Here is a 16,027-nt window from a genome sequence, read left to right as displayed (position 1 = left end):
AACAAAATCAGGTAAGAAATCAGACAGATAATATGTATACATTAAGCGGACAACGATAATATACAGCCGAAATAAATTGGCAATACCATTATGCCATGCATCTTTTGTAAAAACACAAAACAAAACAAAAGCATGTATTACATACATATACCAATAAAGAAACTAGATGTAACGCTAACATACTAAAATCATAACATGGGCTACAAATCTTGCTAGCTTCATTAGTTTTATCTTAGATTTACAATTCATTAACTGTTCATATTTTAAACAATTTGGGTGAGATCGTCGGTACAAATGAACAAATAGTGAAACTCATCACCTAATTCATTTTTATCGCACATATCACACAATCTTTCATTTCTAGGAGCATTAAAAAATCTGTGCTGATGTATTGGCAACTTATGATTGCTTGTTCTAAATTTTGCTAATTTAACTTGGAATTTCCTAGGCAACCAAAGCAAATACCTTTCCAGACAAAAATCCTTTTTATATATTCTGTAACTAGAGGAATACCCGGCTTCGCCGGGGTGAATCGCGAGACAGAGACAGACAGTGTGGCGGTTCATCACAATCACCTCTGCAAGCGAAGTCCTGTCAAACGGGATTGAGAATTTTAGAGCTTATTTCTTAGCCCTATATTATCTGTTGTGGCTTCTCAAATGCCAGAACATACAGACAGACAAAAGCCGCTAGACCCCATCACAAACAGAACTCTACAATCAACAGGTTTTTTCCCCCACACACACACACAAACACACACACAGAGAAGCCGTATATATATATACTAGAGGAATACCCGGCTTCGCCGGGGTGAATCGCGAGACAGAGACAGACAGCGTGGCGGTTCATCACAATCACCTCTGCAAGCGAAGTCCTGTCAAACGGGATTGAGAATTTTAGAGCTTATTTCTTAGCCCTATATTATCTGTTGTGGCTTCTCAAATGCCAGAACATACAGACAGACAAAAGCCGCTAGACCCCATCACAAACAGAACTCTACAATCAACAGGTTTTTTCCCCCCCACACACACACAAACACACACACAGAGAAGCCGTATATATATATATGCATATCTGTATCTATAAATATATAGAGATAGGTGAGAGTGTATTTTTCGCGTGGCTATAAATTGATTCGACCTTTTCACTTTGACAGTAAGAACAACTTACGGGTGCAAGGGAAGCGTTCTGGACAGCGCAGTGACATTCTAAAAATAGTCACTCTCAGAAACGGGAATTTGGGGTGAACGGCGCGACAGAGACAGACAGCGTGGCGGTTCACCACAATCACCTTTGAAAGGCGAAGTCCTGTCAAACGGGATTGAGAATTTTAGAGCTTATTTCTTAGCCCTATATTATCTACTGTGGCTTCTCACATGCCAGAACATACAGTCAGACAAAAGCCGCTAGACCCCATCACAAACAGAACTCTATAATACATAGGTTTTTGCCTACACACACACACAAACACACACACACACAGAGAAGCCGTATATATATATGCATATCTGTATCTATAAATATATAGAGATAGGTGAGAGTGTATTTTTCGCGTGGCTATAAATTGATTCGACCTTTTCACTTTGACAGTAAGAACAACTTACGGGTGCAAGGGAAGCGTTCTGGACAGCGCAGTGACATTCTAAAAATAAATAGTAACTTACAACTGAACGGGAAAGCCACACGAAGGAAGGGAGATAAACGCCAAACACTGGAGAAGATAAGGAAGAGTTACTTATAATGGTGAAATGAACACAAAAACGAACATGAGTTTAGCGCTGCGCGCTGAGAGCACGTGTTGAAATATCTCATCGATGATATTGTGTCCGGGGTGTAGCTGAATACGGTGTCCAAATTTGAAAAAGAACCACCGAGAACTTTGGCGTTGTGATGTGGTGTAGCGGCTATGGTGTGTCGGTATGGGGGCCCGGGTAAGCTGAGGTGGAACCAAAATAGCTGAGGTGGAACCAAAATCGGTTCCGCGCTGCGCGCTGAGAGCACGTGTTGAAATATCTCATCGACCAGGTTGTGTCCAGGGTGTACCTGAATATGATCACCAAATTTGAAACAGATCCATCGAGAACCTTGGCCGCGCATCGCGCACAGACACACAGACACACAGACACACAGACACTAGTCGTATATATATATAGATTAAAACACAAGCTGTTGGCATTCACTTCAGTGTTCCATTCCTGCAGGAATTGATCTCTTAGCCTTTGTTTTACAACGTTACCAGTGCGGGAACAGGGGTTGGAGAGGGGGGGGGGGAGTGGTGGGGGGGTCCTAGGGGTTCCGACAGCTCTTAGAGTTTCATAGTTCTCGCCATGTCTGTATAGTGTATGTGTTTGTTACTGTGATACCAAATTGTCTTACCCATGTGTGTATGATGCTAGGCGCCAGTGATGTATGAATGCTGTTTGTTTTTGTTTTTATCACACAGCAGGCTGCTTTCCTCGTGTATTTTTTGTGTTCATTCATGTATTGTACACTTGGCAATAAATTATCTATCTATATCTATCTATCTTTTTAAAACCTGAGACGGCAAGACTCTGAGTTGTCCATAAATATGATAGACCCAACTTATTTAACATAGTATTGACATGCGACAACCAGGGCAATTTAACGTTTTGTACATGGTACAACTTCAAATGTAGTTTTAACATTAAACAAGACATCATTCGCACCATCGTTCATTTCTTTCATCAGTTTATACCAATAAACCAGTAACTGACATTGTACCTCAATTCTAATTGGATAACGACCAAGCTCTCCGTAAACCATACAAGTGGGTGTAGTTTTATATACATCAAGAAGCATTTTTAAAAATCGCAATTGAAACCTTGACAATATGTCTAATGAATCATATCCCCACACCTCACAACCATACAGCAAAATTGGATGTACACACTTCTCAAAAAGATCCAAATGCACATCAATTGGTAAATTTAGTTTTCTACATTTTCGAATTAATGAGAACATTGCACGGTTACCAATCAAACATTGACGTTTCATGGCATTATGAAATTAGTTATTATAGTTAAATAGTACACCTAAGTACACATAGTCCCAAACTACTTGGACAGGTACTCCATTCAAGACAAAATTTGGGATATTCCGTATTTCCCCCCGCGAAAAAAACAACTATTTTTATCCAAAACTAGCAAAAGAACTCATGATGCCGTTCATTTGATTAGTCATTTTGCTAAACTGTTATGCGTTTGTGTAGATTAGACCCAATGGAGTCTAAATTGCTCAGAATTTTAAACATCAATAAATGTTCAGGGTACCGTGGAAGTGAGATATGCAACCTGTGCTGGGTATTTATGTGTGCTGTCAAAAAATCCTAACTTAAAATTATTCAACTGTGAAATTAAACATTGTGCATCTGTCTGCTTCTACAGAAGCAGATTGAATCAGCAGCAACGTGTGAACTTTTAAAAAGGATTTCTTGACCTGGAACAAACATGGATTTACATCTGGATCCCTTTGTGCGTTCTGAAGATAATGGAGTCGGCTTCTTTCACTGCTTCAAGGAAGAGTGTGTATTTACATCTGTAGCTTGGTGAACATTCTGCACGGCATGGAGCCGGCTTTTGTGGCTGTTTCTAAGGAGAGAGTGTATCTTCTTCAGGAACTTTGTGAGCATTCTGCAGAGTATAGAGCTGGCTCTTCTCACTACTTCTAGATAGAGCGTAAACCTACTTTAGGAATTTTGTGAACATTTTGCAGAGCATAGAGCTGGCTTTTCTCGCTACTTCTAGAGAGAGCATATATAGATATCTAATTCTGGAACTTTGTGAACATTGTGCAGAGCCTGGAGCTTGTTTTTTTCTTCTACTTCTAGGGAGGGCGTGTACAGTATCTACTTCAGGAACTTTGTGAACATTCTGCAGATCATAGAGCTGGCTTTTCTCAATACTTCTGAAACTTTGTGAACATTGTGCAGAGCCTGGAGCTTGTTTTTTTCTTCTACTTATATGGAGAGTGTGTATCAGCTTCAGGAACTTTGTGAGCACTCCGAGCATGGAGTCAGCTTTGCTTACTGCTTCAGATGAGACTGTTAGCCTTTGTGAACAGTCTTTGAAGCATGAACTCACCATCAACCACTGGTACAAGGGACAGTGTGGGTCCGTCTGCTTCTGCGACCTTCCCCACATTATGCTGTGAAAACAATGCTGCTGAGCAATGACCTAAAGCCCAGAGACTGTTGGCGAGGGTGTGAACATGATTGTGTCATACCTTTTTAACCCCTCTGGCATTATAGTGACTCCCGTTCTTGGAAGAAGTGGGTACCGGTAGTTGCAGTGACTCTGGAGGAATATGTTTCTTTTGTTCTTCTGCCTGGGATGTACAGCTGCTATCGACAATGTGAATTGGCTGGTGGATTATTACTGGTGATAAAGCTGGGATTCGTATTGTCTATTTTCAAGTCAGTTCAGGTAAATTGTATTCTTCTCTTCTTGGTGAGCGCTGTGTGTGTGTGTGTGTGTGTGTGTGTGTGTGTGTTTGTGTGGTTTTGAGTCTGCCTGTGTGTATACATGTCTGTGTCTGTCTGTCTTTGTGTGTCGCTGTCTCTGTGTGTCTTAAGTTAGAGAAAGAGAGAGAGTGGGGGGGGGGGAGAGTTGACTTTAGTATTGTCCCCCTGCTTGCTCTACCCTCTCTCTGTCTGTTGTATGTCTCTGCGTCTCTGTCTTTCACACTTTTTTTCCTGTGGGGGGGATGGAGGGAAATAATCCATGCCTCCTTTTTGCTGCAACATAGGACACTCTTCTCCCTTTGTATGGTGAACATGCTCGCTAAATAATTTGTGTAGTTGTTTGAAACACCTATTATATAATGAATGGCCTGTGAATAATGTTATCATATACACATACAATACAATACAGTACAATAATCTTTATTCATCTCTAAAAGATAAATTACAAACTTGACTGTGTGTCTGTAAAATCAATCAATTAATCAATCAATCAACCATGCATGTAGTCACATTCACATGTACCTCTACCCAGAAAAATAGATGCAGACATAACTTGATTGTTATAGTTCGATGAAAGGCCAATGAATTGTATTATCACCTCTACCGAAATAATTAGGTCATAATCAAATGATCAAATTCTTGCTGTGCAAAAAGTACTCCTGCAGACATAACCTTGCATGCCACCAAGGTACTTTAACTTAGATGTGGTTTTGCAAGTAACATCAGGTCCTTGGTATTTTGCAAAGTCAGAGATGAGCGACCTACACAGACAGCCAGCCAGCCAGCCAGACGGACAGACACACACAGACACACACACACACTGACACACACACACACACTGACACACACACACACACACACACACACACACACACAATCAATCAATCAATCAATCAATCAATCAATATGAGGCTTATATCGCGCGTATTCCGTGGGTACAGTTCTAAGCGCAGGGATTTATTTTTTAATTTTTTTTATTTTTATTTTATTTTATGCAATTTATATCGCGCACATATTCAAGGCGCAAGGATTTATTTATGCCGTGTGAGATGGAATTTTTTTACACAATACATCACGCATTCACATCGGCCAGCAGATCGCAGCCATTTCGGCGCATATCCTACTTTTCACGGCCTATTATTTCAAGTCACACGGGTATTTTGGTGGAAATTTAGATGCCTATACAATTTTGCCAGGAAAGACCCTTTTGTCAATCGTGGGATCTTTAACGTGCACACCCCAATGTAGTGTATACACACACACACACACACACACACACACACACACACACACACACACACACACACACACACACTCTCTCTCTCTCTGTCACTCAGTCTCTGCACACACACAGATACACACAGAGACAGACAGACACACGCACGCACGCACGCACGCATGCACGCGGCACGCAAGCACACACACACACTCTCTCTCTCTCTCTCTCTCTCTCTCTCTCTCTCTCTCTCTCACTCTCTCTCTCTGTACACATACAGACACTCACAGAGACAGAATACAGAATACAGAATACAGTATTTATTGAGCCAAGTGACATTAAAAAAACATTTAAAGCACAAGGAATTTAGCGTAGTGTTGGTAAAATCACGCACACACACACACCCACACACACACTGACACACACACACACACGCCCACACATTCACTGACATACACACCAACACACACGCGCCCACACTACAGCAGTCACGATCACACCATCACACGCAGGGCAGACATGAGGTAAAACAAATGACAATCATCTATTAAAAGAAAAAGTACAAAGAGTGGTCTAAGATGCTGGTGGAAGGGTCTACACAGAATACAATTTTATAATCTAATGCATAGTTAGAACTAGCCCATCCCCTCCACCCACCCACTCATGAATGACTAAAATAATGCAGCTAAAAATATAGAAAAAAATATAGAAAAAAATAAAAATCACACATCAAAGTCCCACTCAACCCCCCCTCCCCACCACCACCACCACCACCACCTAACACTGAGTCACAGGATGTGGTGAGCTCACCGCCAGCAGGATCACCGACTGCGAAGCTGCCCAACTGAGGGATGGGATGCGTTAAGGGAGGAAACAGCTTGGGGGAAGAAAGAGGTCTGGAGACGTCGAGTGCGTGCCCCCAGGGATCGGAATCGACGACCTGAGGGCAGGCGCTCGAAGAGGGGATGGCCAGGGTGGGACTCGTCAGCCACAATTTTCTGGGCTCTGGACAGCATGCGCTTGGCATAGAGGGATACTAGGGAGGGCAGCTCACAGCCGACGATCCTGCTAGCAGTGCGCACCACACGCTCCAGCTTGTTCTTGAGCAGCTGGGAGGTGTTGCCGTACCACACTGTGATGGAGAATGTCAAGATGCTCTCCACCACGGCCCTGTAGAACTGGACCAGGATGACCTGGCTGAGGCGGAACTTCTTGAGCTGGCGCAAGAAGTAGAGGCGTTGCCGCGCTCGCTTGACGATGGCGTCAACGTTATCATCCCAGCACAGGTCGTTGGAGATGGTGGTGCCTAAGAACTTGAAAAAGTCCACCATCTCGATGGGATCGCCGTTGATGATCAGTGGAGCCACAGGGCCTTTTTTCCTGCGAAAGTCCACCACCATCTCCTTGGTCTTGGTGGCGTTCAGCAGGAGATTGTTGTTGTCGCACCACGACACCAGACAGTCGACCTCCTGGCGGTACACGGTCTCATCACCGCCGGTGATGAGACCTTCGGCTGTGGTGTCGTCAGCGAACTTCACCAGCTGAACTGAGTCATGAGAGGCGACGCAGTCGTTGGTGAAGAGGCAGTAGAGCAGCGGTGAGAGGACGCACCCCTGGGGTGCTCCGGTGCTCAGTACCAGCGTCTTGGAGAGGAGGCCGTTGACCTTGACTGTCTGGGGGCGCTGAAGGAGGAAGTCAAGGAGCCACAGGCAGAGGGAAGGGGCAAGGTCAAAGAGGAGGAGCTTGTCATAGAGTTTTTTGGGGGATAATGGTGTTAAAGGCCGAGGAGTAGTCCACAAAGAGGAGGCGGGCATAGGAGTTGGGGGTCTCGAGGTGCTGGAGGATGAAGTGGAGGGCAACGGCGACAGCGTCGTCCACAGACCGGTTGGCCTGGTAGGCGAACTGGAGGGGATCGAGCCTACCGCTGATGACGGACTGGAGGTGCTTGAGGACCAGGCGCTCAAGCACTTTCATCACCAGGGAGGTAAGGGCCACCGGTCTGTAGTCGTTCATGGCCGACGCTGTGGGCTTCTTGGGGACGGGGATGATGGTTGAGGCCTTGAAGCAGTGGGGAACAGTACAGAGCTGGAGGGAGGAGTTAAAGAGGTCAGTGAGAACAGGTGTCAGCTGATCCCCACAATGCCGTAGGGTAGGGCCTGAGACGCCGTCTGGGCCAGCCGCTTTCCTGCTTTTCTGTTTGCGGAGAAGCAGCCGGACATCCCGCTCACGGACAGTGAAGGGGGGAGGCAGGGGGGACGAGGGGTCAGGGAATGACGCCGTCACAGGGGTGTGGTTGTCGCGGTCAAAACGAGCGTAAAACTCGTTAAGTTTGTCAGGGAGGGTGGGGTCGTCGGCTACTGGGGGGCTCTTCTTCTTCAGTGTAGTTCGTGACCGCCTGGAGCCCGTGCCACACAGCACGAGAGTTGCCGGACTGGAATTGCTCCTCCAGTTTGCACTTGTAGTCCCACCTCGCCTTACGCATCTCCCGCTGGAGGTCGTACTTGGCCCGCTTGAACTGCGCCTCGTCACCGCTCTTGTGGGCGTCGTCCTTGGCCTTCAGCTGCTTCTTCAGGCCGCCGTTGAACCACGGCTTGTCGTTGGCCCAGGACTTCACCTCCTTGGTCGGGATACAGACGTCTTCGCAGAATGCGATGTAGGACGTCAAGACGTCGGCCTGCTCGTGAACGTCGACGCATGGCTGGGTAAGCGCCGCCCAGTCTGTACAGTCAAAACAGCCTTGCAGCTGCTCGATGGAATCTGAGTTCCAGCGTTTAACTGTTCTGACGTGGGACTTGGCTGTCTTCAGCCGCTGACGGTAGGCAGGGAGGAGGTAGACCATGACGTGGTCGGAGCGACCGAGAGGGGGGCGACTGATGGCGCGGTACGCACCACTGATAGTACTGTAGCAGTGGTCGAGTGTAGCCTTGTTACGCGTGCCAACCTTGACGTGTTGTTTGTACCTGGGGAGTTCCTTGTTCAGCTTCGTATGGTTAAAGTCCCCCATCACCAGCACCCGACAGTCAGGAAACCTATTCTCCATTGCAGACACTTGCCTAGAGAGTTCTTGAATGGCTGTAGCTGCGTCTGCCTGTGGGTGAATATACACGCCGACCAAGACAAGGGAGGTAAACTCTCTCGGCAAGTAGAAAGGCTTGCACTGTAGAGTTATCGTTTCGAGATCTGGCGAACCGTGCGTAGAAAGCACTTTACAGTCAGTGCACCATCGATCATTGATCATAAAGCAAATCCCACCTCCCTGTGTCTTCTGAGAGAGTACAGGCGAGCGATCGACACGATGGATGGAGAAGCCGGAGGGTTGGAGGGGGGCGTCAGGTGTGGTGGGCTTTAGCCACGTCTCCGTGAAGCAAAACACAGAACAGTCACTGTAATCACGCTGGGTCTTCAACAAGTAGAACAGTTCGACAGAGCAACAGGCATACACACACACACACACACACACACACACACACACACACTTTCTCTTTCTCTTTCTCTCTATTCACACATATACATAGACAGACTGACAGACAGACATACATACCGACAGAGAGACATACAGACAGACGCACCCCCCCCCCCCACACACACACACGCGCGCACACACACGCACACGCACTCACACACACACACACACACACACACACACACACACACACATATTTAAACACACACATTTACACACACACACACACACTCACTCTTCATCTCCCTCCCAATTCTCTCTCAAATTAAATCACACTTTCACAGTTTATTTTACTTTTATTTTGAATATATATATGTTACACATCAAAATGCAAGGAATTATGACCAGATACAACCAAAATGGGATCGTGTATGCATTTAACAGCTCACTTAATCTGAAGTATAACAGAAAGTTCTATCAGTTTGTACGCAAGTATTCGTTCATGTAATTGTATGCATTCATGTTAGACTTTGACCATGACATAACGTGATTACATTTAAATCAAACAAATTGAGAGAATGAGGAGACAGATGAAGATGACAGACAGGAGACCGTAAATACACTACCTGGCAGGAAAAGATACACAAAGCGAGGGAAGGAAAATGGGGAACAGAAGTGAAGGTCGAAGAATCAAGTGAGGGTACAGACAGACAGAGAGAGAGAGAGAGAGAGAGAGAGAGAGAGAGAGAGAGAGAGAGAGAGAGAGAGAGAGAGAGAGAGAGAGAGAGAGAGAGAGAGAGGTCAGAAGTCAGAATTTTTATTCGCGTAAACACAGGGTCCATTGCGAGAGGGTACGTGGGGTTTGGGAAATCGAACGATCGGCGATCATCAGTGTTCACATTAAGAGAGAGAGAGAGAGAGACTGAGAGAGAGAGAGAGAGAGAGAGAGAGAGAGAGAGAGAGAGGGAGAGAGAGAGAGAGAGGGCGGGAGAGAGAGAGGAGGGCTTGTCAAAATGGAGAGAAAAGCCGGACAAAGGGAGGGGGCTTGGCACAGAAAACATTCTGATAAAAAAAAAGTATGGAACAGACAGACGTGGAAAGAAAGAAACGATGGTACGAACATTCGATCAAAAGAGGACACATACACCAAGGAGAAAAAGAACGGCAGAATGAGAATGGCGGAGAGAGATACAAACAAAAACAAAAACAAAAACAACAAAACAAACAACTAAGAATTTAAATGACATGTGGTCACAATGCTTTCAATACGATATTCAGTATCATCAGCTCATATCTATCGTGTTAAAAGTTAACGCGAGAAAGAGGCATTACTCCATTTGGTGTGTAACACAAACTTCAGTAATGCAATGCATTTCAAAACATCAAAATACCGCGGTATTGACGAAATTGTTGTGTTGTATAATGACCATTTCTGCTGTTGTGTAAATATTCTCTTCGTTACCAACATATTTTTGCGGAGGAACGAGGAGTAAATCCAAGTGTTTTTATCCTTTTTCATTTAGAAACTCAATTAGTGTGATTCAATAAGTGAAATGTTAAAGGCTTATTTTTCATGTAGTGATGTATTTTGTAATATTTTTTTTTTATTGATTTATGTGGACTTTTTGTTATGCATTTGTTTAATATTTGTTTTTATCTCTTCTTTCAGTTCTTTCTTTCAGTTCTCTTCTTCCTATTTTACTTGCCGATACATTGTGTTTGCCTTGTTCATTGTTGGTCTTTAAAATAAAATCTGATTAAGTTTAACATTATCTTTGCCACTTTAAGCACTGAGTTACCGTGAAATGCTTTTTTTTTTTGGGGGGGGGGGGGACAAAATGGTATTTGAATTTTATTGAATGAAGTCTATAGTTAATATGAGCACTTAATCTAGCAAGCACAAACGAAGCTGAAAGCGCAATTTTCTTCTACTAAGTCCGAGTCTCATGCACCAGTAGTCAGTACCTACAAATGTATTAAGGACATGTATATTTGTACATCAAAAAGATAAGTTAGATGATTATGTCTTTAAAACAATCTGTTCAAATACACAAGAAATACATTCTTAGCCATACACTCATTCCTTGGTAACCAGTTATATAAATACCATTTATATATATATACAGACAGTACGTATTCATCGATACAGAGGGCGACATTATGAACCCAATATCACACCGTTCCTCACACAAATCGAAGGATAGCGTCGAGAAAGTCAAGACACCATCGTTTGTGTACGTTACAGACCATTGCACCGCCCTTCTTTGAACCAGAATATATGTACAATTGTCCATTTTTACTTTTTGTTATGCTCAAAACATAATATCTGGCTATTGGCCTTCTTCTGAAAAACTAAAAAAAAATTTTTTTTTAAACCTTGAAACAAGGCTCGTTAAAAACTCGCCTTGCCGGTCAGTTTAAAAAAAAAACCACATACGTGCAGTGCTTGGATTATGGCACCTTAAGGGTTTTGTTTGTTTTTCGTTTTAAGAAGCAGGAGGTTATACATATCTTTTGTTACGGTCAAAATGACGTTTAAAAAGTAAAAATACGTCAACAGGATTTCAAAAGTCGGGCAACATTTTTAAAACGACGGTAAACTTCTAAACGCTCTTATATGCACGATGGGGGTTTAAACATGACGTCCAGTGTTCAGTCTCTTGTCTAGGTACAACAAAAAAATCAACAGAAAACTTGTTGAATGCTAAACCGCGTTTAATTGTTGAACTTTCAAATCCATTTACTCGAAGAGTGTGATGTTAACAATAATTTTCAATTGATTACAACCGGACAGCTGTTGTTAAAGCTACCCACGTAGTCTTGAGTTGCATGAGATAACCGTTTGGAGTTTGTTCCAATATGTTTTCTCTGTTTTAAAACTGGTTTAGACTACAAAAAAGGAAGAAAAAGAAAGAAAGACAAAAGTAGCAAAACACAGGCTAAGGTTTTGCTCGTGTCCTGATGATGAAATCGCATACTGTATTTTTCGACAGTCATATTTCAATGAGTTCCTACCTGACGTCATTTATTTACGCATCTTGATTTGAGTTCATCGTAATTCTCTTGGGCGTGCTTGTTTCTTTACCAACATAATAATGTATCAAAATCATGCCTCTGCTCCCCTCTTCTTTATAGCACCATAGACCAGACTGAACCTCCCCCAAACAGTTGACACAGCCTTTCTACTACTTCACTCTGTACTCTACCGCCAACTCCTCTTTAACCATCTTAATCTTTCATGTCACGGCCAAGCAAATTGCTTTGCCGCGACGTTCAAGACGCCTTGCCTGCTCCTACACCTACCCGTTCCCTTCTTCCACCTCTCATCTCCTCTCCTCCTCCTCTTGTCCCTCCTCTTCTACGACCTCCTCTCCTTCCTTCCTCCCTTCCTTTCAAACGCTGAAAGGGTACACCATGTAGCCGGTCCAAGTGCTCCATAAGCCGTGGACGTAGTCGCCGTTTCCGAAGAAGACGCTGACCCAAACCTCGTCCCCGGCCTCCATGTTGAGCAGCACGCTGTTGCTACCCGAACCGCGGTTGTTGAATCCACCCGAGAACACCCGACCCACCTCGTTTCCGTTCAGCACCAGCATGGTCTCGATGGTGGCGTTGAAGCCCGACAGGATGGTGGTCTCGAAGTGGTACAGGCCGGGTACTGGACTGGTGAACTTGCCTGCACGTCATGTTATTTTTGGAAGGATTAATATGTGGATCACAAAAGAGAGAACATACTTTTTGTAAAGCATAGGGGGAAAGCAGCTTTGTCTCGATGGTGGCGTCGAAGCCCGACAAGATGTAGCCTCGATGTGACACAGGCGTGTCTGTGCTGTCTGTGCGTATCTGTATCTGTATCTGTATCTCTCTCTCTCTCTCTCTCTCTCTCTCTCTCTCTCTCTCTTCTGCCTTTCTCTCTCTCTCACTTTCTCTCTCTCTCTCTCTTTCTCTTCTGACTCTCTCTCACTTTCTCTCCCTCTCTCTTCGGACTCTCTCTCTCTACTTACACTCACACTCTTTCCCTGAAACATTATAACTCAAATCTACGTATCCCTCCATCTCTTTAGCAATCCCTCAAAACTTTAAACCGAAGGCAATACAAAACTCACCCGAATAAGGATCGTAGACGTCTCCGTTGTTGATTACCAGCTCGTCAAATACAATGACCTCGGTCTCCCCAAGGTAAGGGCGGTTGTAGCCCACTCGAGCGGAGAAAGCAATGTTGTAGCTCTGAGCAGAGGCAACTCCCTTGCCTGCAAAATGTAACTCAAATTATGCATGAGGCAACTTCCTTGCATGAAAATGCAACCGAAACGCATGAAGCTAAAAATGTGTTTGAAATAGGCAACTCTCTTGCCTTCACAATGCAGAGCAAACCTTCGAGGCTAAAAATGCGTATTGACCTTAGCATTAACACGCAGAAGAAAATTTGGTTGGCTGGAAAAAACATTTCCGTGCTCTGTAGGTTGTTGAGTTTTTGTTTCTCCCACTGTTTCTTTTGTACCGGCACGGTTGGCCTAGTGATAAGGCGTCCGCCCCGTGATCGGGAGGTCGTGGGTTCGAACCCCGGCCGGGTCATACCTAAGACTTTAAATTTGACAATCTAGTGGCTGCTCCGCCTGGCGTCTGGCATTATGGGGTTAGTGCTAGGACTGGTTGGTCCGGTGTCAGAATAATGTGACTGGGTGAGACATGAAGCCTGTGCTGCGACTTCTGTCTTGTGTGTGGCGCACGTTATATGTCGAAGCAGCACCGCCCTGATATGTCCCTTCGTGGTCGGCTCGGCGTTAAGCAAACAAACTAACAAACAAACAAACTGTTTCTTTTCATTTTGTCCAAGCCACTTGGAAAATTTGGACTACGCATGGTTGCTTGTTCTTGCGATCTGTCTTCCTTCTATCCTCTTCTTTCTTGTTTTTCGTTCCTTCCTTTCCCGTGTCCTTTCTTTTCTTCATTCGTTCTTTCTTTCTTTTTCTTTTTCTTTAATTTGTTCTTGCGCCTTCACATTCCCATTCTCTTCTCTTTGTTTTTCTCTTGCCAACTTCCCCATAGACATTATCATCATTCAACTATTCCCTCATAATATTTATTATCACTGTGATTCTTCTGACATTTCGTCTTTGGAGGTATACTACGTTTACAATTATTGAGGCAGGGTTATTTTAATCAGTGAAGGTATGTTAACTAAAGAGAATATCGCCATAGTCAGAATTATACTCCATTTCTCTTTTTCTTTCAAGCCATTGTATAAACCATTTTCGTTGCTATATTAAGTAACATTAATGGCAGGGTTTTCCCGATATGAAAGTCACGGCCGTCATTCATATGGCACACCTGCTGATTATATGATAATTTCATAATGCAACTGAAAAGGAGTACAGAATTTAAAGAAGGTACACCCCCATCACCAATTTTGCCTCCCCGAACCCGAGCCGATGTTGTTCCCAGTGTGCAATATAAACAATACAGGAGCAAACATGTTAAAGAAGGTATACGTTCACCTACTACTTTTCATGCCTGATTCGGAACCGATGGATTTTTTCCTGTTGTCCACAGTGTCAATATTAATATATAGTATAGATGGAACAAAGTACATATCTGCTAACTATTTTTCCTCTTCTTCTTCTTGTCGTTCGCCTAGGTTACACTTGGAGTCCAGCTCTGGTTATGAAGCTGGTGGTACTATTTTTCCTAACACCAAATGAAATATACCACCATATCTCCATTTTGTTTACAGTATCAATATTAAAATGAACTTTAAAAAAGAAACACCCCGCGCCACCTACCTGATCCGACGGACTTCTTCATTTTGTTCACAGTGTCTTTCAAGCTGTTCACCGCGGATCGCAGGTCTTGGATGCTGTTCTCGTTCTCGCGAGATCTCGAGTCGACGCCTTGAAACTCGCTGGTGCACGTGCATGTCTCGCTGACCTCGCCCCCAGCACCGAATCCCGCCTGCAGGAGTCTCCTTCTTTGAGAGCTCTGCTTGGACTCGCTGGAGCTGGACGCTCCCATGTCACTGGGGAAGGCTGGCCACAGTGCTGCTACTGTAGAAGCCAGCAGGAGGGTCGACCAGAAGATGACACACGCTTTGCTGGAATCTGCCATTATCCTGTGTCACTGAAGCAAGTTTGAAACCAAAAAGTCAGCACCAGGTCACGGTTGAGTTTGGACTGTTTGTTGTGTTTTGTTTACGACGTCCACGGAGTTTGTGTTTAATCAAACGCTGTCCACCTGTACTGTTGTAAACCTGCTACTCCTTTCAAAGGGTATTTTTCCACATCCACCTTGTAAGCAGAGCGTTACGTTTTGCCTGTCCTGTGTCGGGGTGACACCACCACAACTTGTTTTAGTCCTGCCTTTTTGATTCGAGGCCACACTTGTAGGAGTTGTGGCGACAGGCAGAATTTATATATTCATGTGTACCACAACGAGACGCAACCAGAAGGCGGAAATTTTGTACATATACAGGCCACTAGTTAAGTCCAAAATGTAACACTCCCGCCTCCCCCCTCACCCCCCCCCCCTCCCCCTCTCTCTCTCTTTTCCTCTCCATACAAGACTCTCGCTCTGTCTCGTTATGTACTGCAATCATCTCTCTCTCTCTGATCCTGGGCTGATCTTTCGTCCTTGGGATTAGGTCCGGCTAATAATGGCTTTGCCTAGCCTAACGTTTCATTAGCTTTTCGGAGAGAGCTTGTTGACTTTTCGCATTTCCTTGTTTGCAGCATGCAGCTGACATCTGCTTTGGTGGGTACGGACATGAGCAGACGACAAACAGGCGTCTGCTGTTCTTGTTTGCGGCTGATCAGGTTGTCCAACCGTTGGCAAACTAAGACGGAGTTGTGTGATCTTTCGCACTCGGCAGGCATTACGGGACGTTGGTTTTGAATCTCTCTCTCTCTCTCTCTCTCTCTGTTTCTCTCTCTGTCTC

The 16,027-nt window shown here is 44.4% G+C and overlaps 1 protein-coding gene across 1 annotated transcript; it reads right to left on the bottom strand.

The window, feature by feature from the left end:
• Nucleotides 1-9,441: 9,441 nt before the first annotated feature.
• On the bottom strand, nucleotides 9,442-15,505 carry LOC138973065 (cerebellin-1-like). Its single transcript, XM_070345726.1, has 3 exons — nucleotides 14,880-15,505; nucleotides 13,203-13,346; nucleotides 9,442-12,772 (listed from the first exon to the last, which is right to left on the bottom strand). Exons 1-3 carry the CDS (start codon nucleotides 15,199-15,201, stop codon nucleotides 12,492-12,494), a joined length of 747 nt encoding a protein of 248 aa, XP_070201827.1. The 5' UTR covers nucleotides 15,202-15,505; the 3' UTR covers nucleotides 9,442-12,491.
• Between the last annotated feature and the right edge of the window lie 522 nt (nucleotides 15,506-16,027).

This window comes from Littorina saxatilis, linkage group LG1 (assembly GCF_037325665.1).
Source record: "Littorina saxatilis isolate snail1 linkage group LG1, US_GU_Lsax_2.0, whole genome shotgun sequence".
Taxonomy (NCBI): domain Eukaryota; kingdom Metazoa; phylum Mollusca; class Gastropoda; order Littorinimorpha; family Littorinidae; genus Littorina; species Littorina saxatilis.
Note: the sequence above shows the minus strand (reverse complement) of the source record. Positions and strands in the feature narration are given on the sequence as shown.